Source organism: Passer domesticus, chromosome 5 (assembly GCF_036417665.1).
Source record: "Passer domesticus isolate bPasDom1 chromosome 5, bPasDom1.hap1, whole genome shotgun sequence".
NCBI classification, from domain to species: domain Eukaryota; kingdom Metazoa; phylum Chordata; class Aves; order Passeriformes; family Passeridae; genus Passer; species Passer domesticus.
Window position 1 is genome coordinate 76753253 of NC_087478.1, and position 25328 is coordinate 76778580.

A 25328-nucleotide genomic window follows, 5' to 3' on the forward strand; every position below is an offset into this window, starting at 1 on the left:
GGCAGCTGAGCCTGCTGGGGTGGGACATGTGACAGCAAACACCTCCAGGGCACAGGGCACAAGGACACAAAGGACAAGGCCAGATGGAGACACAGAGAGGCACTTGTTGCTGCTGCCCAAGGTGTTGTAACTCTGGGCAGGTGAGATGGAGACAGGGGTAACAGAACCATTGGCAATTTCTTGGAAGGAACAGCTTCTCCAGCGTGCCTTTGTGCTCCCCCATGCTTGCTTCCCTTATCTGCACCATGCAGATCCCCTCCTGCAGGCTGCTAACCACATTAGCTCAGCCAAACGCCTGCTCTGTGGGGTAAACTCATTTACACCTGCCTGTAGCAGCCATTTAACAGATTATTTGGGAATCTCTGCTCCACAGGATTATCCCACGAGTTAACATGTTCATCTCACTCCATTCTCTCCATTGATGCACCATGGCATCCAACACATCCACTTTTCTTGTCACCAAAATGTGCAATACAACTCACAATGCATCACTCTGCAATAGCCGTGGAAAACTGCCCTGTAGTTACCACTAAAGGCAAAAGGAAAAGACCTCTCAAGGTTCAAAACATCCCAGGATTTGGGATGCTCTCCATGACAGCAGGTGCATCCTCACCCACGGGTCTGTCCCTGAGATCTGTAGTCTCTATGTGAGCACCTCCATCCATGGACAAAGAAAGCTGAGTTTTCTCCCCAGGCACCACTGACACGAAAAGGGAAAAGCAGAGCCTGGTTTTCATGGACAGATGGATAGATGGACATCCTTTCTAAGCACCAATGATCTCGGGTAGAACCTCAGGGACTTCTTTATTTTCAGGTTAATTTCTCATTTGGAAAAAAAAAAAAAAAAAGACCAAAAAACCAAATGAAGAAAAGCCAAAATAAAACACACCAAAAAACCCCAAAACCAAAAAAAAAAACCCAAATCAAAACCAACAAACAAAACTGAAAAACCATGATCACCACCACCACAAAACAATCCATGAAAAAAAAAAAGGCTCTTTAATGTCATGCCCATTATCTAGTGAGTAATGGGTTGAATTCTCAGGCTATTTGGTAGGTTTTGGATTCTGAAGGTGGGAAATACCCAATGACCACACACCTCTTGTCTAAAGGGAGATCAGAACCTCCCCAGCTGGCAAAAGTATGATGCAAATTCCACAGACTGCAAGGCTGATCTTGAAGGAAATGAAAATCACTTTCACCATATTCCAAATCATAAACAAACACTGTATGCTGAAATTGACACATTCCAAATTTTACAAAACATTCCTTTTAAGCATGGGGTCTTAAAAGTGCTGTGAAAAAAATGTCATGTCTGGAAATTTCAAATTAATTTCAAATTCAGTCCGCCAACCTTTTCAATGAGCAAGATAGAATATACTTTATTCATATTTCAAGCCAGGTGTCATCAAATCTAATATTTTGCTTAAAGTCATGTCAGAAATAAGAGTATTCAGCAAAACTTTTGGTTCTCTTGCTTATCTGACCTACCTAGCTCATCCACAGCTTTGCAGCAATTGGGTCATGTGAGAGCACAGGCTTGGGAGATTTCCTGGCTCATATATAACCAGATCAATAAACCACATGCCCAATTCACTGGACGCCAGCCTATTTTGAAACAAAGCAAGTCACAAGCCTTTCAGCAAACTCACACTTTGCCTACACGCAGCCAAGCAGACTTTTACATCAGCCAGATCTTAGAGATGGCTGCAAACAATTACCATTTTCTATTATCCTTGAAATATCTTCCCAGTGGGACAAACCTCTTATAGATATTACTGGCAAATAAAAGTATAATTCTCTTTATGGTTAACATTACATGAATAAAAGTATCTGTTGCTAGAACTTCGGTATTGAACCTCTTATTTCTAGAAGTAATTTTTACCAGAGAGTTCCGTTTCCAAGCGGCAGGGCAGCTGGTTGGCTCCATCTTCCCTCACGTTGTGGGTCTCTTCCAAAAGGGCCTTTCCCTGGATTTCTCAGCTCTTTACTACACTTATATCATGCACAGCACCATGAAATACAGTAGTAGCAGGGAAATCTGGAGCTCTGAGGCTTTGAGGTTGCCCATGAAAATAGTGGCAACCAGCTGAGCTCCCATCTTCCTGGTGTTCTCCAGAGGCAGGCATGCAGAAACTTGAGATTTTGATGTGGGAGGTGACCTACCAAAGGGAGCAACCCATGGAGCCTAGTGAAAGGAACCCATCCGTCCCACAGTCTGTGTGGAAGACAGGCTGGGAAAAGGGAAGAGAGGCTGGCGATGAGATGAGGTTTCCACAGCCACGCTGGGAGAGCCAGTGAAGGCCTCGCCTCAGGGCTGCTCCCTCCCGCAGGTTAAACCTGCACCGCCTCAGAGCCTCCCTGCAAAAAATCCCCTCAGCACTGCTGCTCATCGGACTTCCACAGCCTCCATCAGCAAACTCCGTGATTCCTTTCCACACAGACCTCGGGTTTCCAGGCTCCAAGAACACTAAACTAAGGGAAACTAAGTCCAGGCAAACCAAACTCGGGAACCTGCCGTTGCCTGGAGGAGTTAAACGCGTTCGTGCCACAGCTGGGAGCGCCGTTCTGGGATCACCGCTCCCTGTGGGAGGCAGATGTCCTCAGGGAAAAGCCCCCCAGGGAACGGGGAAGGGAGGGCGAGGAGGATGGCGGGGTCACCGCGACCCGGGGCCCCGTGTCCCTCAGCCGGGTGCCGCCCGCCCCGAGCGAAGGCTGAGGGCCTGGGGCCACCTTGTGGCTAATGGCGCGGATTGCGCTAATTCCCTTTAATTTGCTTTAATTCGCGTCTTCCTCTGCCCGCGGCGGCAGCAGCCTTGGCCGCAGCGTGGGGCCCAGCAGTGTCCTTGTGCGCTTCAGGAAGCTGAGCGCCTCCGGCTGCTGGCTCAGCTCTGTCCAGGCTCCAGCTTCCTCAGGGTTTCCTGGGAGCCATCCAGCTTCCCAGGGTTACGTGTCCTCTGGCTGCCCTCCTCGGATGCTGGGGCTACAGCACTTAAAACACAAGCTCTTTGAGTTTTATTTCTTTTAGCCAAACAGCCTGGAAACTAGGGGCCCTGTTTGTTGACATAACACGCAGATTCTGTTTCCACCACTCAGCCCTTCTTCCATTCACGGGAAAACCAAAATTACTGGCTCCAGAGCACCTGGAAGGTAGTTCAGCACTGAAAAAGACAGATCTGCAGAGGCGAGGGAGAACTTCCCATGATCCCTCACTTGCAAGAAGAAGACACAGATCCACACGCTGCTCTCAGACCCCAGGAACAGCCTGACTCATCAGACAGATGACACTTCTGAGATCTGGCAGTGGCTCCAGCAGAAGGTGGCATTGCACTTTTCACCAGGGTACCCCAGCCCTACCACTCAGAGTAGCCTCTGAACCCCTGCTCCCTGTTTTCCTTCTTACCCTAACCAAGCTTCCTCTCCTCTGGCCACCTTCCCATAACTGTGCCAGTGCAACAGAGATGCAGACCTGGCTGCCCAGCATAGACATCTCACCTAACATGCTCTTGGCAAGCAATGCCAGTGGGACAAAATAGAGACAGAGCAGATCTAGTCAGGAAAAACATAGATTTAATGGAATGAATGGAGAAGCTCCCAAAGTCCACACTGGAGCCACAGCTCTGACTCTGACACTTTACTCCAGGGCCAGTCCTTCCCACCAGAAGCCTGGGGATGCTCAGGAACACTGGTGCTTGATGTGCCCCTTCAGAGCCCTCTCCAGGGAGAGAATTAAGGTGCATTGCTAACTCCACACAGACCATCTCCGTGGCAGCCTCTTCATCAGCCCTTCAAATCTTCCAGAGAAGGAACCTCAGCCCAGAAATCCCTCTCTTCTTGGTGAGTGAAGAATCCTTGCGTTATCCAACAGGTGGCAAAGGCTGTATAGAAACCATCCTGGGGGAGGGAGGGAGAGCCACACTGGTCCTAGCAATGAGATTCAAGCTCTGTCAGCACCAGGAGGCCAGCTCTGGTAGAGGGAAGGGGCTGCTCTGTGCCTGGCCTGGAAGGCAAGTCCTCAAGTGGGCAGGTGAGTTGGCGGAATCTCTGGAAGGCAAAGACAGGCACTAAACACAGCTGCAAGGACAAAAAGTGACCTGGGCCCTCCCCTACCCATCATGGGTTTCATTCAGCCAGCCAGGCCCAGCTGCAGATCTGCTCACTAAATGCTGGAAATGTCCAAAATAAGGACAGTCAGTACTTCAGAAACTGAGGGGATCAACTCATCTTCCAAACACTTGTCCCAAGGCAAGCACTGAGCACATGAGGTATCCAACACAGGGATAATGGAGGAAAGCTCTGTCCTCCATTTGCTCCAGGCCAGGGCTAGAAAACACTCTGAAAGAAGGTTGGTGACCAAGCACCTCCAGGTCATGCCCTCCACCAGCACAGAGCCTGTGCACACAGGACTGGCTTTAACTGGGACAAGTTCACAAGGGGTTACTCTCATACCACAGCATGCTGTGCAGCCTTGCCTTGCCCCTGCAGCTGTTCCCACTCCTCCCTGTGTGTGCTGGACACAGGGGTCAGGGGCCCATTGCTGTCACAACCCATTCTTGAACACTTGCAGGAGGCAGGAAATGAGAGGGATCCTGGGGGTTCAGGACTGTTTGTGAAACCTCACCCTGAAATTATGAGCTGTGGCAGGGAGAGGATGCTCATCTGGAGCAATGCCTGGTTTTCTAGCTCCCTGCCTCTACAGTGCTACAGGGCTACAGGGCAACCAGGACTGCATCACCCTGGAAGCAGAACAGACCCAGAGCACCAAGACTGATGGGAACTCCAAATTCCCAGTGATTCCCTCCATTCCAACTCTATGGACTTAGCACAGACTGGTGAACTCAGCTGACCATAATGCTCAGGGGATCTGGAGCTTTCTCAGAGCAAGTCCTCAAGCCTCAATTAGGGCAGCATGGAGATCATCTTTATCCTCTCCATATAATGACCTTTTTCCTGCTGGTACTTGCAAAGAGACAGAAGAAATGAAAAAAGAGTACCAAGAGGCAGCAGTTCAGCTTGGAGCAGCCCTCCAGCATAGCAGAACTTGAAAAAACAGATATGTTATAGCAATTAACTCATTTAATTTATTTATTCTGGGCTCCTTCCTAATCAACCTGCAACACAAATGATTCCACCACAGAGCTGGAGTTCAACTCAGAAGCACAGCCCATGCCCTGATCCCAGAGCACCAACCTCACCTCTCTGAGTGAGCCTTTGATGGTGGAGAGTTTGTAGACGATCCAGAGAGGGATGCAGACCATGGAGGAGAGGGCCAGCAGCCATCCCAGAGTGTCTCCCCACCATGGGTACACATACTTCTTGTTGTAAGTCAACGGTGTGTATTTGACCAAAGAAAAGAGGAAGGTTGCCTGGCAAAGTGAAAGAGACCAAGAAAAGAAAGAGAAAGAAAATCAACACCATGAGCAAAGAGAGGTCTTTCTGGTAAGCACACATCTGCAGAGAAACACTTGGTGAAAAGGAGAACCTCAGGGCAGCAACAGAGGAGACATCCCTTTAACAGGGTTTGCTGGGACAGCCCCCATGGGCAACACTGGTCATGACATCAAGGAGCTTATCCCACCAGCAAACACCTCTGTCACAGCTGAGCCTCTCCCTGTTGTTGAGCCCCACATCTGGCCCCCAAAGCTACAAGCACAAATAACAAAAGGCCCCCATAGTCCAGGCCACATAACCCCCTATATATAAGCACATCCCTCTGTATATATGTAGGTGTCTGTATCTCAGGGGCACCCAGCCCTGCCCACCTTCCTCCCCACAGCCCCTCCTCCTGTGTCCTCACCATGCAAACAGCAGGGGTGATGAAAAGCCAGCAGTATTTGATGATGGGCCACGGCCGGTAGCCGATCATATCTTCAATGTTATCGTAGAAACGCTCAGCACCTGCAGAGGACAGCAAGGATGGGATCCCTCACTGCCACCAGGGAAGGAGGGCAGCAGGGTCTGCGTGTCCAGGGTCCTGCTTCACCACTGTTTAGGTGCAATAGCCTTGGTGCAGCCAACAGTCAGGCCAGGGAGCTCTTCAGGAGCATGGCCAGCTTTGGTCTTTGTCCTGGACTAACTTTCTGTCCTCCCAGAACTGTTCAGTAGGTCAGCAGGGCCAGCCCCTCAGCATCTCCAAGGCTAGGACCTCAGCCCAGGTTTTACCCATATCTGGTGACTGTCAAGTCTGTGAGAGAGCTCTCAAAATATTTGAGTCTCAAGCCCTCTGAACACAGGTTGAGAAAAGATTTTTCAGACAGCTCCAATTCCCCAAGGAAGGAGCGTCTCAAAAGCAGGAGTGCATAGGAACATGCAAGGGATATCTGCCAAGCAGATCCCCCAGGATGTCCTCACACAGTGAGGAAGTCCCTGCCAGTTGAGTCCAGGGGCACCAAAGCAAAGATTTAGATTCTACCTTTCATTACAAAGCAATTGCCAAGTTAAGCTACCAACCAAAATTTTGAGAATGAACCAGACAAGACTGTGAGAGGCCAGAGCTGTGGACCCCCCACCCCCCCAGTTCATACTCACCATAGACCCAGGCGATGCAGAGAGTCTCAAAGATGGCCACAAAGAGCAGGCACATGCCACTGGCAGCATAGTAATCAAAGAGCTGGAAGACATACATCCCACCCTGGGAAGGCCCAAGTGGGCAGCAAGGTGAGAGACAGGGGAGAGGAATCAGGCAAAGAGCTAGAGCCAGAGCAGAAAACAAACTCAGTATCACCCCCAGAGCTGGAAGCATCTCTCTCTCTGGGAAAGAGAGTTTTAGCCTACAGAAAAGGCACATCCCTTGTGCCCAAGGCCTGACAGAGACACGCATCCACCCTGCTGCTCTCAGGAGTCTCTGCAACCCTTCATTTCAATGCAGGGCAGCACAGCAGATGGCAACTGACTGCCAGGGATTGTGGGGATGTTTTATGAGAAGACAAAACCTAGGCAATTCTTGTAGCTGGAAGTGAGGATGGAAACTCCCTCTTTAAGATATGCAATCCATCTGAATGACTTTAAAGTCCCAATTTGGAGAAGGAAATAACAACATGCAGCCTGGTTGTTTCACTGTCCAGGTCTGCAGGACTGCCTATAAAACAAGCCTGTGGGTAAATCCAGGCACAATGTTGCATGTACAACATCAGAGACAGCTTCTCCAAAAGTTATGCCCAAATGAAAACAGAAAGTGCCAAGGGAATTCTGGCAGCATCAATCCACACATGCATATTGCTAGGCAGGGTTCAAAGTTTTAAACAAGAACAGTTTAGCTCCCAGGCAATCACAAGGGTAATACAGAGGATATCAGTACAATAGATAAGGGGTGCTCTGAGGCCTGACAAGTTTCCTTATAGCAAGTGTTCCTGTAGCTCCATTCAGAAAGAAGGAGAAGGACAAGGGCACTCCCCTTCCGATGCAACAGGCTACAGCTCCAAAGGTTTGGTCTGTGTCAAGATAAATTTACAACCAAAACATAGGCTGTCCAGAGCTCCAGCTATCAGTCTTGGCAGGAGAAGTATCAGGCCTGTGACTGGCACAAGGAGTAAGGGCTGGAAGGAAAAACACGAACGGCATGAGAAGGGCAGGGCAGCCTCCTGCAGGCACAGGGCAGCAGGATGGGGCTCAGCAGCAAGCTGAGTGTAAGAGCTCACCACCCACCAGGTCCCACTCTGTCCTGTCAAGTACCATGCAGGTGGTCTGAGCCCAAAATACCTCTGTGAGCATCACCAAGCCAACCAGATATGAGAGGATGGAGACCACGAGGATGAGGGTCTCCCGGCGGTTCTTCTTGCGGAAGATGGTGGGGTACATGTCCACAAGAGCTGTCACAAGACTCTCCACGCAGACAAACTGCAAAAAGCAGAGATCCCACCTCTGTCAGCACATCCTGACCAGCTTCCCAGCCCCACTGCCTCCCCCTCAGCCAAGCTGAAGCCTGTCCTGAAGAGACAGTGGCTTTTGTCTGGTAGGGAGTCACTCTGCTCCTGCAGCTTTACCTGGCTGTCCAGTCCCAGCAAGACAACCATCAGGAAGAAGAAGCACGCCCAGAGTGGGGAGAAGGGCAGCATGACCACAGCCCGAGGGTAGGCGATGAATGCTAGGCCAGGCCCTGCAGGGAGAAGGGCTTTCAGAGCAATGGCACAGCAGTGGCAGCAGCACAGCACAGCTGGTTCAGACCTGCCCGAGGCAGCCACCCAGCCAAGGCACAGCTTGTGGCCATGCAGCCTCTCACTCCAGTAATATCCGTGCTGCGCATGAAACTCAGGCTCCTGGAGCAGTGAAGGAGAAGCAGGAAGGGAGGTAAGGGGACACAGCAACCTCTGGCTGCTTCACTGCTGCAAGGGCTGGGAGCCAGGGGAAGCCTCTGAGCCCAAGGAGCACAGCACAAGCCTGGGGATATGCCATGCAGTCACCTCAGCACCCTCCCCACAAGAGATAGCAGCTGCCTAACCCCAGCCCTCACCCTTAGAAGTAGCTTTTATTAGGCTCAAACCTACTGCATCTCAGTACTTCATGAGTGCTCACTCATTTCTCCCTGCTTTTTGGAGGCAGAGAGCTAGGGATGGGAATCTGCAGCTATCCCCTGGTGGCTGGGGGCTCAAGTGGCAGCACCCCCACAGCCCCATCCCACCAGGGTCTTCACTCACCTGACTCAGCCACGTTGGCGATGGGCACACCCTGCTCCTCTGCCATGAAGCCCAGGATGGAGAAGATGGCAAAGCCAGCCACAAAGCTGGTGCCGCTGTTGAGGAAGCACAGGGCCAAGCAGTCCCTGGGAGAAAGGGGCAAAGCATCAGCCAGCTATGACCCACAACTCATGGCAGCCCCCCAGGACAGCACCTGCTTTTCTGCTCCAGCCACTGTCTCTCTTAACATATCTGCAGCTTGACTCAGCACCAGGAGCTGCAGAAAGATGCCCCAGGCTGGACAACACAGCAGGACTCCCCCAAGGGAAGCCTTGTCCAAGGACAGCATAAAGATGCATTGCCCACCTAACCTCCTTGCTTGTGAGATAGTCTTCCCACACATCTAAATGCCAGGGGTTTTTTCTGGGTTTTTTCCCCTCTCTCTCCCCTAGTCCCTCCTGTAGCAGCATGTAACAGTTTATTTTTGCTGAGAAGGAAATAATTTTTTTTCCCTTAATAGATTTCTCAGACCAGTTACAATCTTCTGGGTTCTCAGCACTACTAGTTATCTCCTGGTCTTTGCATTATGAGAAAAAGATAATCACAGCCATCCAATTTATTTTCTCTGATCTATTCCCTTTTGTCTCTGTTTCATCTCACTCTCATCCATCAACACTTTAAACTGAACATCTCTTATCTATCCAATTCTTTTTTACGCTTGAGTCTCCCTAATCCTCTTGTGACTGCAACCCTGGGGACAACAATAACATTTGCAGCATCATTCTGAGATATTCTGAACCAGAGATATAAACTGAATGCACCCCTTCTGGCATTTCATGGCCTGCTCTGACTTTATTAAATGTTACTCTGCAAATCCAGTGTGATTTTTCTGTATCAGTCTTCAGTTACATAGCATTTTTGGGGCTTCATGCTCCTGCTTGCATGTTAACTAGGTCAGAGCCCCTGCATCATACAAATTCAAATCACTCCTTGCAAAGTACAGCTTCTTGCACTGTCAAGGACTGCACAGCACCCAGCACCACTGCTCTGCATTTGGTTTGTAAGGCTCAATGAATCTCCCAGCTGGAAAGGAAGGCCACACTCCATCAATCCCAGCTACACAATGGGAAGCCCAAGCCCAAACCTCATTTCTCCAGTTGCTATAAAGTGCCTGCTCTCCACTCAAATGATATTCTCAGTAATTTGATACAAATTCTCACATGTTTCAAATAGTTCCTGGTCCTTCCTGGTGTTTCTCCCTCTTTCCCCTGGATGTATCCATGACAGGTCAAACCCTCCTTGCAAAGGCATGGGCTGAAAGGTGTTCTCCCATTATCTGGAAGGTGGGAAGGGGTGTCATGGTAGAGAGTAAAATGAGGGGATGGCCAGATCAAAGAGATCTCTGCAGATTTACACCTGAAAGGGAACCAGGAAGACCTGAAAAATTCCCTTGCTGTGACAGGAAACAAGAAATGGTCAATACTGTTTGATGCCATCTTGGACCACTGCCATATGAACAATGCTTTCTACTGCCCACATCCTTTTCCAGGATATATATATAAATAACAAAGTACCTGGCCTGGCATAACAAAGACATTGTGCTGATGTCTCTCTCCCCTGCTAAATCCTGGTTCTGTCTTCTTATCTAAACTAAGCCTGTAGAGCACAGGACTAAATCATTAAAACTGGGTCTATGCCTGGGAAAGGCTCATCGAAGTTTTGACACCAAAACTAAGACCAGTGTTCCTAGAAGAGCCAAACAGCATACAGGGTAAAAGCACAGCACCATGTGCAGACAGAGGTTTCTCCCCTTTCTACAGCAACTCCCAGCTGCAGTTACAGAAGGTCTTTACAACCCTTTTGCTGACCAGGCTCTGTCATCATCTCCATGTTACATATTAGACTGGGGATGCAAAGGGCTAATGTCCAAGGACATGTTGAAGGCCAGAAACAGATCCATTATCTCTACTTTTCCTACAGCTTTTTCTCTCAAAACTGAATGTGGGAGAAGGAACATGAAAAGAAACAAGTATCCTATGCCTGTAACAGAAATGAACTCCTAAAGTGAAGAAAGAAGCCAAGCAAGGATCATGTAGCCAGTGGTATCCCTGGACCTTTGATGGCAACGACCACAATTTTGAATTTAAAAGATGGGGGCAGAAGTCAGTGTCAGGAGCAACCCAATCAAGAGAGAAAATGTGGGAAGAGAGGTGGCTTCTTCTCACACAAGCCTTTTAACCCTGGGGATGGACACACCTACAGCAAAATGAGTTTATTTTCACTGGACCACTTCAACTCAGCAGCCTGATTCTATCTGGCAACCTGGTCCATTTCTGCTCCTGCAGTCCAGCATGCAATAAACAGAAGTCACATCTGCAGGTTCATATGAAACCATATGAGATAGCACACAAGAACCCGGAGCACTGACAGCTGTGCCAGTCACTGGGTCCAAATGAACCACAGAAGGATAAATCACAAGGGGAAAGGACTCCAGTTGAGAGCCACTAGATTTCACACTTCTGCTTGTGCAGGTTCTGTAGTGTGGGCTGGGGTCACAAAGCTCATGAAGAAGATCTAACTTTGCAGAGTGTGGAAGAGGGGACAGACAGGCAATGCCCTTGGGTATAAAGCACAGAGAACTGGATTTGGGGAGCAAACACCTGGAAATATTTTTCCTATGCCTTGAGTAGAAACAAAAATCATGACACTTCCAAAGGCCAGCAGCCTCCAGCAGATCCTGCATGTTCAGGGAGGGGAAGGCTCGAGGCAGCAGTTACCTGTAGCAGTTGTTATGGTATTTGTTATAGCTGCCCAGAGCTGTCAGGCATCCCAGACAAATTGCATACGAAAAGAAGATTTGAGTGCCTGCATCCATCCAGACCTGCAAGGGAGATGCAAACACAGGTGAGAAGAAAAGGCCAGCACAGACACTGCACAGATGGGAAGAGGCAGAGTCCCAAGGCTGCTGTGAGCACCAGAAAGGCCGGGGATCAGAAGGCCAGCAGGACTCTGCATTGAAACAAGCCTTTTCCAGAGGCAGATTGTACAGTGCCAGGAATTACAATGCTCAGGGAGGCACCCAGGGGGGCTGGGTGTGCCAAAGGGATACATCAGGAGCCTCATCCACCCAAATCCCATATAGCTCTTCATCACCACCTCTTTCTTTGACAAATCTGCAACACCCTGTGACACTCAAGAGTCTTCTAGCAAGAGGATACCAGATGAACACTGAAGGAGCCCTCTGCCACCAGAGGAAGGGTACTTGATTTGGGCAAGCCTAGTCTCCAACTGGCCAGCACAGGGACACACAGCTTGTGGTGGTGGCCCTTACCTCCAAGACCTAGCGTAAATACTCCAAAATTTAAATGAAATTCAACTGGGGAGGAATACTAGAAATAAACAGAGTTGATTGCAAAAGACAGCTCCTAAAAGAACATACAAAAGCACTGTTATTCCCATGAGGCCCTTTGCTCTCACTGTCAATAACACATCCCAGGGCTCTAAGGCTGACATTTGTCAATGCCAAATTTCATCTGAAAACCTAGCTGCGTGCAGTCACCAATTCAGGCACTGTCCCTGCCTTCTGCAGACAACAGCAAAAGCAGGAACCAATGGTGGGCAATGAAGCAATGACAAAGATTATTAAATAAACCTCTGTTCTCAAAGATCTTTTTTTCCTAGGGGTTTTATAAAACAGAGATAAGACAATCGTTCAGCAATGCTGAAGCGTAGCCACATTTTCAAGACTAAAGAAAAGCAGAAATAAAATATTGCTGGGACAACTTTATGAGAAAAGTCTCCATTTGACTACACTCTCCTCTCCCAGAGTGGCAGTGCCAGTAAGCCCTCAAACAGCAGCCTTGCCCCAGAGCCCCTCTGAGAAGAACAAAAGGCAATGCAAAGCACCACAGTGCTTTCCAGAGGTTTTGATGCCTTCAAATCACACCTGATACACGTTCTGAGGCAATGGTTGGTGGGCAGCACCTGCCCAACCACCCCCAATGCTCAGGCCACCCTTACCAATGCATAGTTCTGCCTTTCTTCTTTCATTCTGGCCAAAGTACAATCATGTGGTGACAGGTTTTGTTTTATATTTACTTCTTCTCCTTCCTGGGCTGATGACCCTTATGAAGGCATGTTACAATCCCATTAACTGCCATTTTCCCAGAAGAAATTCTGGATTTAGCTCAAGGCACAGATGCACGGAATAAATCCTCTCCCTGCCCAATGCTGCAAACCCCAGTGAGGAAAGTAGGGTTAGGTTTGGTCAAACTGCTCTCCCTGACTGTTCTGCAAGCCACTTGCCTAACATTCAACCCCACAACCTTAAGTCCATGGAAACCCTGGACTCTGGGTTTCAGATCAAACAGGGAGCAAGATCAACTCTCTGATTTGTAGAATGGGAAGGGACAGGTGATGAGATGGGACTGGAACAACTAATTCGAGACACTGGGAAGTCAAAAAAAGTAATTGACTTCAGTGTATTTTACTATTTTTGGAGATGAATGGGAAGATGGGTTTAGAGAAGAGGTATTAATTTTTTTCAGTTCAAAGACATTAGAAAAAGATCAAAGCCCTTTTTAAAATTGATTCCTAAAGCATCAGTGTGCTCTTGGGCAGTCCGGGCACAGCTTTAATTTTGCAGCTACGTTTTAGGCACAGCAAGGCACTAAGGTGAGCTGGACCAGCAGACACCTTTGCATCAACAATTTAAACATCTTTGCACAGACTGGAATCAAGTGCTTTGTTAGGTTTGCTTTTTATTTTGCTGTTCATTGGTAGAGCTCTTGTTTTCCATCAAATCTGTGCTCAAAACACACCCTCTCATGGGGTTTGTAGCTCTGGTAGCTCAATTTGTCAAGATAACAAGACTTTTGCCATTAAACTGCCTACCCCACGCCTGTCATAACATTAGACTCAGTTGATGCTTTTCAAGCAGATTTAACAGTTGTCAGAAACCTCAAGGATATCAATTACCTATGAACTGCACAATAGTTAGGGAATGGGAAAAAGACAGGAACTCAGGGTCCCCACTGAGCAGAAAGCTACAGGGAAGAAGAGTCAACCAGTGTTAAATACCACATAAATCACACACGCAAAGGAGAAATACCCCTCAGGCAGGAAAAGAACTGGTGCTTTACCAGCCATGGTGGAAGCCAAATATCAAGAGGCCAAGCTTCATTAGCTCTGTGGTTTATGACATGGCTCATTTCTAAAATGCAGAGATAACCCTGACTTGTGTAGCAGAGACCAGCATGGGGTCTGTGGGCTCCTCATTTCCCTGCCTGCTCTGCCCAGTCTCACACCTGTGGGGTGCACACCTGGCTGTGTGGGAGGCCAGCCCCAAAGGGATATCTTTAGGGAATACAGGAGCTCCCTTAGCATATGCTCCTGTTTGAAGCAAGGCAGCCTGTTGCTGAAACCATAAATAAAGCTAAGCTTGACTTGCAGGGCTTATGATCCTACTTAGCATGACTGTGAACACCAGCTGCACATTATTTCAGGCATTAAAAGCTTACTGCAGCTCTTGGGCCAAAGGCAAGAGACATCTACAACCTTCCCAGTTTCCTTGCAGTTCCCAACTGCTTCCCCCACGTTTCTTGAGGGGAAATGGACTGCCACAGGACTGATGCCATGTGTGCTCCTGACCCACTGGTGATGGGGTCAAGCAGCAGCAGCAAGTCCCAGGACTGTGGGGTCACTAGGAGTGGAAAGGGTCCAGCCTCCTCCAGCAGCACCACTGCCCATCCAGCCCCACAGGGCTCATGGGGGCTACACAGACCATTCACTTCAGCAACTCAAACATTTTCTCCCCAACCTGCTGCCTGTGCTCATTTCTCTCCCTGTAGTGACTCAGAGAAATGTTTTTTTCAGCTGTTCCCAAACCAGTCTGACTAAGAGGCCTCACAGGGTCAGGCAGGGCTCTCTTTCCACTGCAGATAAAAGCATCCTGCTGTTCTCTGGCCACTGCTCCCAAAGAGACTGGTAAAGTTTATCCTGTTCAGATTTTGCTGGCATATTGGCGGTATGGGTATTTTGATTTAATTATTACATTTTTCTAAGCCATCCATTTTATTTAATTCATAATTCAAATTCTTTGAACATGTTTTTTGGTCCAGTTTGCAATAGCCTCCTACTCTGTACATTTGAGCTGCAGTTATTCAAGATGGTTATGATCATTCCTCTGTCTCTTAATTTTCTCAGCAATATTCACTTTATTACATGTACCGAAATTTAATAGCTCCCAGGACTGAAACAGGTCCTTCCTTAGGAAGTTCTCAAAGCATTTACAAATAACAGCAAGACCACTTTCAAGCAAAACGTTATTGAACCCCAGTGGATGCCATACATCAAATATAGGTGGCATGCTGAGAAGCACTGAACTGTCCCCATCAGCAAGCAGAGACAGCACAGCACAGAGTGGGTTCATGCTGTGTGGAGGGTCACACTTGGTGTAATGCATAGCAGAGAGCAAAACCCAGCCAAGTCTTGGGCTACAGTTCAAGCAGCATTTCTTTTGCTCACAGCATCACAGCTCACAAGTCAGCCTGTGGTGCTGGCACTACCCACAGCCACCCCCTGCACCACACAAACACACAAAGGGACATGGTGACTCCTAAGGTTTTACTGCAAGACTCCCAGGGATTGATTTCCAGCACACTGACATTGCCCTTCACCCAGGACTGGCTCACAGTCCCCAACCCAAAGATGAAACCCACATCCCACCGTGCTGCACCTGCACGGAGCTCAGGCCCTGCCACACATCCCAGGACAAGGCTTCCCCCATCCCCACTGATCCCAGCAGAGAGGAGACAGGGAATAACGGGTCACTGGCATTTGTAAAGTGTTCCTGTTCCATTCGCCCAGCATCATGTTCCCAATCCCAGAGCCCCATCTGCTTGGAAAATTCTCCTGGGGAGTGACAAATGGGGGCTTTGCTCCCCAGTTAATCTCCCTCTGCCAGCAGTCCAGGCCCGCACAGTGCCCTGCCTGAGAACACTGACCTCATGTCATCCCCACACCTCAGGACACCTGCAGGGACATTTTGCACCCAGGAGGGCCCTCCCACCAGCGGGGTTACTTTAAACAGCACAAGAAAACAAACAGGTTTGTGGTTCGTCCCGCGGACCGCAGCTGCCTGCCCCGGGGGTGCAAAGGGGCCAGCGCGGTGCTCCGGGGACGCTCCTTGCTGCCTGGGAAGCCGGGCTTTATGGTCCTCCCCGCCCTGTTGCTCGCAGTCAGACAGACAGACAGCTTTATTCCTTCCTGCTATGTGAGCTCTGAGATCAGGCTCAGCAGGGCTACACGGCCGGGCCCCGTGGCAGCAGGGCTGGCAACAGGCGTGGGACAAGGAGGCGGAGGAAACGCAGCACCACGGGGACGCATTGCCCCAGCAAGGCCGAGCAGAGGATTCCATCCCCGAGCCCCTCTGGCACGCTGCGGGAGCACCAAGCCCTCCCTGCCCGCTGCCTGCCCTCAGTGCCCGGGCTCGCAGCCCCTCTGCCAGGCCTGGGGAGCGCGGCGGGGACAGGCAGGGCCCTGCCGGGGCCGTGTCCGCACAGGGCACAGCGGGAGCCGAAACAAACACCCGCCTGCCGAAGGGGAAAGCTGTGCAAACCCCTCACGCTGGGCCAGGACACCGGCCTGCTGGGACAACAATAAATACGGGGAACAAATAATATTTAGGAGGCCTGTGGTCACCCTCTCCTCTCACAGGGAAGCGGCAGCGTTTGCTGGCCGTGGAGCAGCAGCAGGAAGGGCCTGAATTTGGGGCTCTGACCCCTTCCCAGCATGGCTTCAGGGGCCCGTGGTTAACCCAGCGGGTCCTAGCCCTGCAAAATGCACGTATCTCTCATCCTCAGCTCTGCACTGACTGTGGGAGCTGCCCTGCTCCAAACCACGGCCTCAGCATTCCCCCTCTGCAGCCACACGCTCCCCACTGGGGGCATCTTCTCTTGCCTTCCCTCTCTGTCCTGTATGATGGGAAACAAGAGCCATGAGGGAAATCTGCAGGGCAAACACTCCAAAAACCAATCATCAGGGAAACTGGTGAAAGAAAATGAGAGGGATGTAGGGAAAGGATATTCAGAGATAAATGTTCAACTCTGCTGACTATTGGCACCTCCAGTGTGTGCTTCCCTGCCCCAGGACTGGGATACAGACCCCAAATTGAGGGCCTTCAGTACATCTGGGATGGGTGGAAAGCAACTTAATATAAAGCAAGAAGCTTCTGTGATAAGACTGGATAAAGTACAAGCAAATACAGCATGGTGGGTGTTTTCTGGAAATTTCAAGAGGAAAACAAGAGTGGGAGGCTTTGAGAAACATTTGCTGCTTTTTCAGAGAGACACAAACTCTGAGCACAACTTCTCCATTCTCACTCAGCATTAAGCCTAAGGAAATTTAGCTAAGACTTGATATCACACTGAAAGGAGACTATTACATTTCTTCTCTTTAAAGCAAACCCAAACACACGAGACAGTCCTTTCTGCATCAGCCCTACCTATCCTCTCTTTATATCTGTCTGTCTAAACAGTGACTGGCAATGATATGAAAGCTTCAATCAACAGAAAGCCTGACAGTATCTGAAAAAATTCTTTTGATGACAAGTTTTACACACTTAAATCTTAGTTCTACTCTGAATTCCTCTCATTTCGTCTTCTCACTGGTGGATCCTACTATGCATCCCTCTCTTTAATCACATCCATAAATTTCCAGCATTTCCTGCTGAATAAAACAGTTGATAAAACCGATAAATGCAAAGGGTGAAGTGATCAAAAGTACAAGTGGAGGATGACCTAAAGACCTTCTGTTGGTCCACACTGTGAAACACACAGGATGCATCTGGAGCACAGCAATGCAGTCAAGGAGTGAGAAAAGACTTTGGGCCTAGTTATGACTGACATGCTAACATCATAATATTAAATAACCTATTTTGAACTGCATGTCCCCAAACCAAAAAATCTAAAAAACGAGCTCATAGCTCATTTTTAAAGTATGTAGATTATCTCTTTGGTGGTTTTGCTGTTATCTGTCATATTTGAGCATAACTGGCCTTCCTTATTCAACACCTCAGTTTGGCAGTTCTCTGTGTGGTCTGAGCTACCTATCAACTGCAATTCATTTACCATTTTAATTATAGGCATTCCACAGATTGAGGAAATGAAGATGCAGGAAGATTTAGGGCACTTCAGAGCCAGAAGAGACCATTACCAATCAGCTCAACTGAGCTGTCATAGACAGGATTTCCCAGTTCTTTCCAAGGTCACTTGTCAGGTGGAAAGCAATGATTTCCACACACCAGCCTGATATTCTGACATTTAATCACATCTCAGCTGTTGCTGCTCCCCTGGTAGAATCTGATAAATAATTCATACCCTCTTTTCACATAGTTTTTCATATACTTTAGAGGAGCTTGGATTTTGTCCCCTTGCATATTGTTTACCCTTTATTTAAACCTCCCCTTGAGATGCCTTCTCATAAGACTCAGATTGGAGACGTAATTTTTTTTTTTAATTTCCAAAATCCCTTCCCAAGCACTAAAGATTATTCCATTTTTCAAGGCAGTACAGAATTGCTGGTAAACAATTACAGCTCACTGTCCTTTGAGCACAAAATAATCAGCTTGGGCTGGCAGGACTCACACCAGTCCCTGCACAGACACAGGGGGGCACAGTCACACACGTATGTGGGGCTTGGGTCACTAACTCTTCCCTCTCTGATGGGAAGACACAAGAGAAGACTCAAGCCTTGCTACATGGTTCAGTAGAATGGTTAAAACCCTCTAGAGGAAGGCAACCATTGCTGCCAAATCCTGCTTTTCTCTCTCAGAAGTAAAGCATTCATCAGGGAATGTGGAGTGGGAAATGAGGAGCAAGTTTTCCTCCCTTGGTTCAGCAGTTTTCCTCCTCTTGTTCAGAGCCATCCTCTTATTTTGAAGGGCTACTCTGCCTTTCTGCCAGCATTTTCTAGGCTGGAAGGAAGATCTGCTTCTAAAGCACAGGCTGCAATTGAAAAAGTTTGCCAGGACAGACCTAATGAGGACACAGCTAGAACCAGCCATGTCATGCCTGAGGAGGCTTAGTTCAGTCCCCTGGGCAACACAGCCACGGTAACAACAGGACTTGGCATGAGAGAAGGAGCACCACTCAAAAATATTATTTCATTTCAGAAGCCTCTTGCACCTCATCAGTGCAAACAGAGACACAGTCACAGCAAACACAGACCTGTTCTCACACCTTTCCATGCTTTTCTGGACCTCCATGCTGATGGAGCAGCTGCCCAACCCACCTCCTGCCATACATCAACCAGTTTATTGCTCCCATTTGCAAAAGTAATAACTGAGGCAGCACTGGTGCTGGACCAGAAAGAGTTAATAGGGTTACTAAGGGTTTTGCTGGCCTATTTTCCAGGCAGGCACCCTTTAATCTCCTTTGGAAACACCTTCACACAAAGGCTGGTACAGTAGCTCAGCTGGAGCCAGGATTTAACATGGAAGAACTTGTCCCAAAGAGATTAAAAGCAGCAGTCGGGCGCTGACCCTCCTGTCAAAGAGGCAGGAATTTCTCACCAGGGATGGGAAGGAGAGAAAGGCAGCCAGGTCCCAGGGACTGCTGCTGCAGCATGCCATGGCTCCCATCATCCATGCACCTGGCATGCTTCCCAAGGAAGATGGAGCAAATGTGCCAGGAGAGCAGGGCTCATCCCCACAAGCTGCCAGGACAATGCAAAGTGGCACCCCATGCACTGTGTGGCTCCACAGCAGAGGAGCCTCCCCAGGAAACAGGAGGGATAGCTTGCACCACTCATGAGGAAGGATTAAATCCCACTGCCCATTCCCCTGAGCAATTCAGACTCAGCTCAGACAGGAAAATATGGGAACAGCACTGGAGGAAAAGAGAGCAGAGACTATCAGATAAGACATCAGTATCACAGCTCTGCCTTACAGCCACAGAGGGGGCAAAAGAGGGGTGAGAAAGTAGAAATTGGAAGAAAGAGAGTAGGAAAACCAAAAGGAGAGAGTGAGTGCTGCCAGAGGAATCCATGCAAGCACAGCTTAGCCATTCATTCCCCTCCCCTCCCCCTTACCTGAGGGTCTCCAAGGCGACTGATGTCTGGATAAAGGTAAAAGAGGATTCCCTGGGATGCCCCGGGCAAGGAGACTCCCCTGATCAGCAGAACAATCAGCATGACGTATGGGAACGTGGCAGTGAAGTATACCACCTGGGAGGAGCAGGAAGGGACAAGTGTGAGAGAGCAGCCTGGGCCAGGGCACACAGTGCCAGCCAGTGGCACAGCACTGAGCCCTGGCCTGGGAGAGGAGGGCAGGGAACAGGTCAGGCTGCTTTGCTGAGCACCTTGCTGTCTCCTGCAGCAGAAAGAAACACATTTTAAAATGCACTCAGGAAACTTATGACATGCCATTGCATGTCTGGAGGCAGAGAAAATCTTTCTAGTCCTAGAGCAATCCAGACCCTGAGCCAGGCTGGAGTCAGAATGGGTCTTCTGAAGCCAGTGGTGTAATATCTACGTGCACCAGGGAAGGAGCTGCCCCCAGTATCCATCTCCACATCCCTACTCCAAACAGAGTCTGAGTGACACACAGTCTGTTCTCCATAGTGTTTAGTGTGCAGGTAATGCCTTGAAACATGATTGGCACTGAAGGACCACCAGGGACAATGCTGGGGGTCCCCAGCTCAGGGCTGGTACTGGCAAAGGGGTTGTGCCCAGCCCTTCCCACTGCAGTGACCCACAGCACTGCCTCTGAGTGACCTCTTCATGGGCATTTCGGGCACAGCAGGGCTGCAAGCCTCAGAACTGCCACTAAGAATACAGACCCAAACAGGACCTTGAACCCATGTCCTCTTGCTTTTTGTGTCTCTAGCCCCATGAGCATTGCAGACACACTCAGGCAGGGTTAAAACCACTTTCCTCTAGCAAAGGAGCTGCATCCCTTGGGGGAAAGCTGGAAACAAGTATCAGGTAATCCTTTCAGGAACTTCTCCTCTGCTAAATGTGACACTCAGTTTGGGGACTACCAGGGTACTTTCAGGACTGGTCAGGCTAACTGCTGTAGCATGCCACAATGACACCACATTGCAGTCTGTTTCCCACACAAAATTATATTGAGAGATCATGCAACCTCCTCAATAATTCAAGTAATGTGATTAATCCTTTTGCATTGCTTCCACACCTTAAAGAATTATTGGCCACCTTGAGAAGAGGTTGTTCATTATCCTGCTAGGCCAAAAAAAGAGAAATGTTGCTTCTTCAGGTTTTTTCCTGTGTGGACGTGCTGAGCAAGGACTTGCATCAGCATGCTTCACCTGAACACTACCCTACAGCTCTTTTCTCAGCTCTGGCAGTTCGGCACTGGAGAGCTCATCTCTGGAGAAAGTGCAAAGTGTAATGATGTGAAGTAACCCGCTTCTCACACCTGCCCATCCATCCAGAAGAAGTTGCTTTAAAATCCTAAAGCCCACCATCTCTTAGCGGGAGTCACTGGCTGTGACTCATCTTTGGTGATTTCTGCGTTAGGGGACGTCCTACTGAGAACAGGCATATGATTTCCCTGGACAGTCTGACCACTTCTGCTCTGCCCCTGGGTAATCTTTATGATCTGAGCAGTAATTCAAAATGAGATTTTGTTTTCTGGATCCACTCTGATAGATTCCATCTGAATAAAGCAATGTCCAAAGCATCTGATTCTGTGAGTCCTCCCCTAAGTCAGGACACACATCCTCCAGTCATTCAGTTTAGTATTGTAGGACAGGATTTGAAAAATAGTCTAGTATTGGGTTTTTTCAAGGATGGGCTATCATCTCTGTCTGCAACTCCAGATTTTCTATGCATTTCACATGGCCTGCTCTATGTATCTCAGCAGACAACAGAGATCAGTGAAAAATTCCTCCTTGCTGAGGCTCTGGATTGCCTGAGATACCTGGAGCAGGTTCATCCCTCTGAATCTGCATCCTGAACTGTAGAAACCAAGGACAGGGTCCTTCAGCAAGTAACTTCCCCGTAGTCTCAGGTTTTCAAGGAGCCTTTGATTTAGAGCTGTACAGTGACAGTAAATCAAATCTGCAGGTCCTGCAAGTTTAACCATCATCAGTGTATTTACCACAGAATCAAAGTCTTCCTTCAGGAAATAGTGGGATGCAAGTCTAAGCTTTCTCAGCCCATGGAAGCAAGATTAAAAACAAAAATCATTAAAATAACTAATTGTCTTTGAACCTTAGTGTACGTTCTTCTAGGACACCAGGTTGCACATTGGCTTAATGTCTAAATAGCATCAGTTTTAGGAGCTCAGGGTACAGACTGGTAATTTTCTGGCATATGATTTGGATTCATGTTTTGGTAACATCCTATGTGCTTTACAGCCTGTGTGAATTACTGTGTTAGGCTTTTCACTCCACAGTCACTCACACCTCCACCAAGACCAGAGGCCTGAATTTGGAGAATGCTTTGCTGGATTAATATTGCCAAACTTCTAACAATAGGAACATCTGGATCCAATGAGATAGTACTCAGTGCTTGGCTCAGACCCAATATTTTTTATTTTTTGGGCATTGTTAGCACTTACATCACTAGGAACCTTGCCGGGATCAGTGTGATCGTTCTGTCACATGCTGCTCAACAACATCCAGGGTTTTATTTGAATCTGATCCACATGCCTCAGCAAAGTGGTTCCATCTGTGACAACCTCCTGCCTGTGGGAGTGCTCCTGGGGTCAGGCAGTCCCTGTGCTGGAGGATGAGAACCACTGCTGATCTGAGTAGGGTGATTTCAGCTCAAGGTGTTGACCCTCCACAGGCAAATCCTCAGAATTAAGGAATATTCCTTTCCCAGTGGGGTTATATTCCTACAGCCATCCTTTTCAGTCAGATTATGAAATACGTGAAGGGTTGATAAACCTATGGACACTGTTGCTTCAATGAAAGAAGGATTCTGTTTTCAAGATCTTACTATCACTAGTACATTTTGCTAAAATTTTTTTTTGCTAAAAATCACTTGTATTTGACCAAGAACTTGTGTCTAAAATAGATGGAATTTGTTCTCAGGACTTCCCACACTACATTTGCTGTATCTCCGTATCATATTTGCTGTTATTAGACTGCCTCTGTTTTCTTTTACCAGGCCACCACAGCAAGCAGTTGCTCTTTTCTTCTAATTTTACTCCATGGAAACCAGAAAATATCATCCCTGCAAGCTGCTTGATTTCCCTGTCATGTTTCATAATCCCAGACCATTCTGGAAGCAAGAGAAACTGCTAACATCCATGCCATCAGCTTGATAGAAATGGGTGCAGCTAAGGTTTGCACCCCATCACACATGATGGCTTGTTCAAGACATGCAGAGAAGACACCCTTCAGGAAATACACCAAACCTTTTCATTTCCATCTGTTCTTGCTGGCTCCAGACAAAGCTAGCTGGGAATGGGGTCAGGAGGCAGTAGCAGAAACTAAGTAATGGGGACAGTGCAAATCAGAGTGGCACACTCAGTAACAGACAGCATGGAATGGAGCTGGACAGCAACACCAGTTTTTTCCCAAAAATATTAAAAGAAATAACTCTGGGGTGACTGCTGTGGAGATAGAAAAAGGAGACCTTGACTGCTGGAGAACATGAGCAGCTGCAGGAAGAGCTGGGACAAACAGCATAACAGGACAGCTCCTATGGTGCTGAGGCAGAGAGGGCTTTGGGGCCATCATGGTTACCTTTTTATATCTAATTTTGAAGATTTTCCAGCAGAGGCAAAAACACGCTGCTTGCTCATGCTGTGGTGGTAAGGAAGGGAACATGCAACCACCCCAGACAGAGGAGGACTGCAGGGTCTCCTCAGTTTGTGGATGGAGAAGGATCAGATGGGGATATACACCTTGGAAGTTGATGCTCTGAGATGCCTCGGTGCTCCCAGCCTTTCCTACCCAAAAACACAGAGCCTGGCTCACACTCCTGCTGCACATTGAGCCCTACAGGCTCCCACCAGCTCATGCAGGCAGTGGTTCCCAGGGGACCTCAAGGACCTCTCTGAACCTATAAAAGCTGACTAGAACCAGTGCTGTGACCAAGGGAAGAGGCTTGACCTGAACCAAGGACTCACCTTGCCCGTGGATTTGACCCCTTTCCAGATGCAGAAGTAGCAGATGATCCAAGCCAGCAGGAGACACAGAGCCAGCTCCCAGCGGAGACCACCCAGGTGCTGGATGCCATCAGAAATCTTTAGCACTCGCCTCCTGCATTGGGGGGAAGCAAAGAAACATGCAGGGGTCACTGATGCTGGCCACTAATATTCCCAACACCATGCTGGTTCTCACCTCCTCGGTGCCTGATGGCTTTAGGGACAAAAGCTGTCTTACTAACAAGGTTCAGGTCTGAGCTGTAAGCCTCAGAGAAATTAAGCAGTGCTCTTCTCTGAAAAAAAATACTGCCAGCCTGGCAGGTCACATATGGACACACAAAGTTCACCTACTTTTCTGACACGCTGCAATGCTCACAGTCAGGGCTACGCTGCACTTAGCATGCAGAATCCATCAGGACCCAAGAAGCAGTGCTGTCCAACCCCTTCTCCACAGCACACTTCTCTCTTTTGAGGCAGCCACATAACTGACCTCAGGACACAGAGCAGCACAGCATCCCATTCTGTGACTAAGAGCCAACCATGAGCACCATAATCCCCACTGCACAGTCAGGTGAGGCCACCTAGAGCATCCTCGTGCCACCAGTGTGGAGATAAAACCCTGGGCTATGTGGACCTTGGTACAAATGAGGTCAGATAATAACAGCCTTTCCATGTCATGTGTGTGACAAATCTTCCTCATCACTTACAAAAGTGAGGACTCATCCTCCTCTATCTCCTACACCACACAGTTGAACCTGAGTGTGAAACCCCAGAAACCCAAGCCTGAGACAGGCAGAGAGGGACTTGCACTACGCTGGAGCCCAGCAACCAGCAGTGTCCACCCTGCTGCAAAAGACAGCAATTATCCTAAAATAAAGGTGCTGCTGGAGAACCCTTGTCTAAGGCACACTGCTGCCCTCATTGCCCCACAGCCTTGCAGCAGATTGAGGGGGTGAGAGAAGGGCTGGAAAAATCACAGTGCACTCTCAGATAACACTTTGTCATCTTGCTCTTTGCCTGCTCCTAAGGATGTGGACTCTAACCAGCGCAAAGGGTGCCACTGGACTGGAACTAACTGGGTGCTGTAGTGCAGCCAGAAGAGACCTGTGCAGTGTGTGATCAGCCCACTGGCAGCTCAGAGCTCCTCAAAGAAATGCTGGCCTCCTACCCTCCCTGCCCAGGGACAGCAGGAACAGATGCTGCAGACAGTGGAAACAGAAGGAACAGAAGCAATGGACAGTGGAAATTTCCAGTCCCATGCTGCTTATTCCCCAGTAACACAGGGATGGTCACAGCAGTGGCAGAAACAACAAATTTTCCATGTTCAGCTGCAGGAAAAGCAGCCTAAGGCAGGCCACCATCTAATCACCTATGAGCAACAGGCAGAGGGAGAGCACGGGCTCAGGGAGTGCACAGGAGACCAAAAAAAAAAATAAAACATTGAAGTTTAAAAGCAGTATCCCTGTGCTTTTTCTATTTTTGAGATAAGACCAGCACACATACAAAAGTCACTGCCCACCATGCCAGAGCCTCCTGGGAACACGCTGGTATCACACAGCAGCATGGATTCAAAGGAAAGAGGTCAGTGAGACCAA

General features: G+C 48.7%; 2 protein-coding genes across 4 annotated transcripts in view; both read right to left on the reverse strand.

Annotated features, from left to right (window-relative positions):
* Nucleotides 1–3373, reverse strand: part of SLC6A12 (solute carrier family 6 member 12) — a 51118-nt gene extending 47745 nt beyond the window's left edge. The window contains exon 1 of the mRNA XM_064421214.1: nt 1886–3373. The gene's annotated coding sequence lies outside the window, so the exon portion shown is untranslated. The remainder of the gene's footprint in view (nt 1–1885) is intronic.
* Nucleotides 3374–3550: 177 nt separating this feature from the next.
* Nucleotides 3551–25328, reverse strand: part of SLC6A13 (solute carrier family 6 member 13) — a 29978-nt gene continuing 8200 nt past the window's right edge. For all 3 annotated transcript variants that reach the window (XM_064421212.1, XM_064421209.1, XM_064421210.1), the window contains exons 6-15: nt 23716–23848; nt 19701–19835; nt 11390–11493; nt 8634–8758; nt 7983–8095; nt 7699–7836; nt 6529–6631; nt 5798–5898; nt 5196–5366; nt 3551–4044 (exon numbers count right to left, since the gene is read on the reverse strand). In XM_064421212.1, coding sequence (XP_064277282.1) covers nt 3925–4044; nt 5196–5366; nt 5798–5898; nt 6529–6631; nt 7699–7836; nt 7983–8095; nt 8634–8758; nt 11390–11493; nt 19701–19835; nt 23716–23848 — 1243 coding nt within the window. In that variant the 3' untranslated portion in view covers nt 3551–3924. The remainder of the gene's footprint in view (nt 4045–5195; nt 5367–5797; nt 5899–6528; nt 6632–7698; nt 7837–7982; nt 8096–8633; nt 8759–11389; nt 11494–19700; nt 19836–23715; nt 23849–25328) is intronic.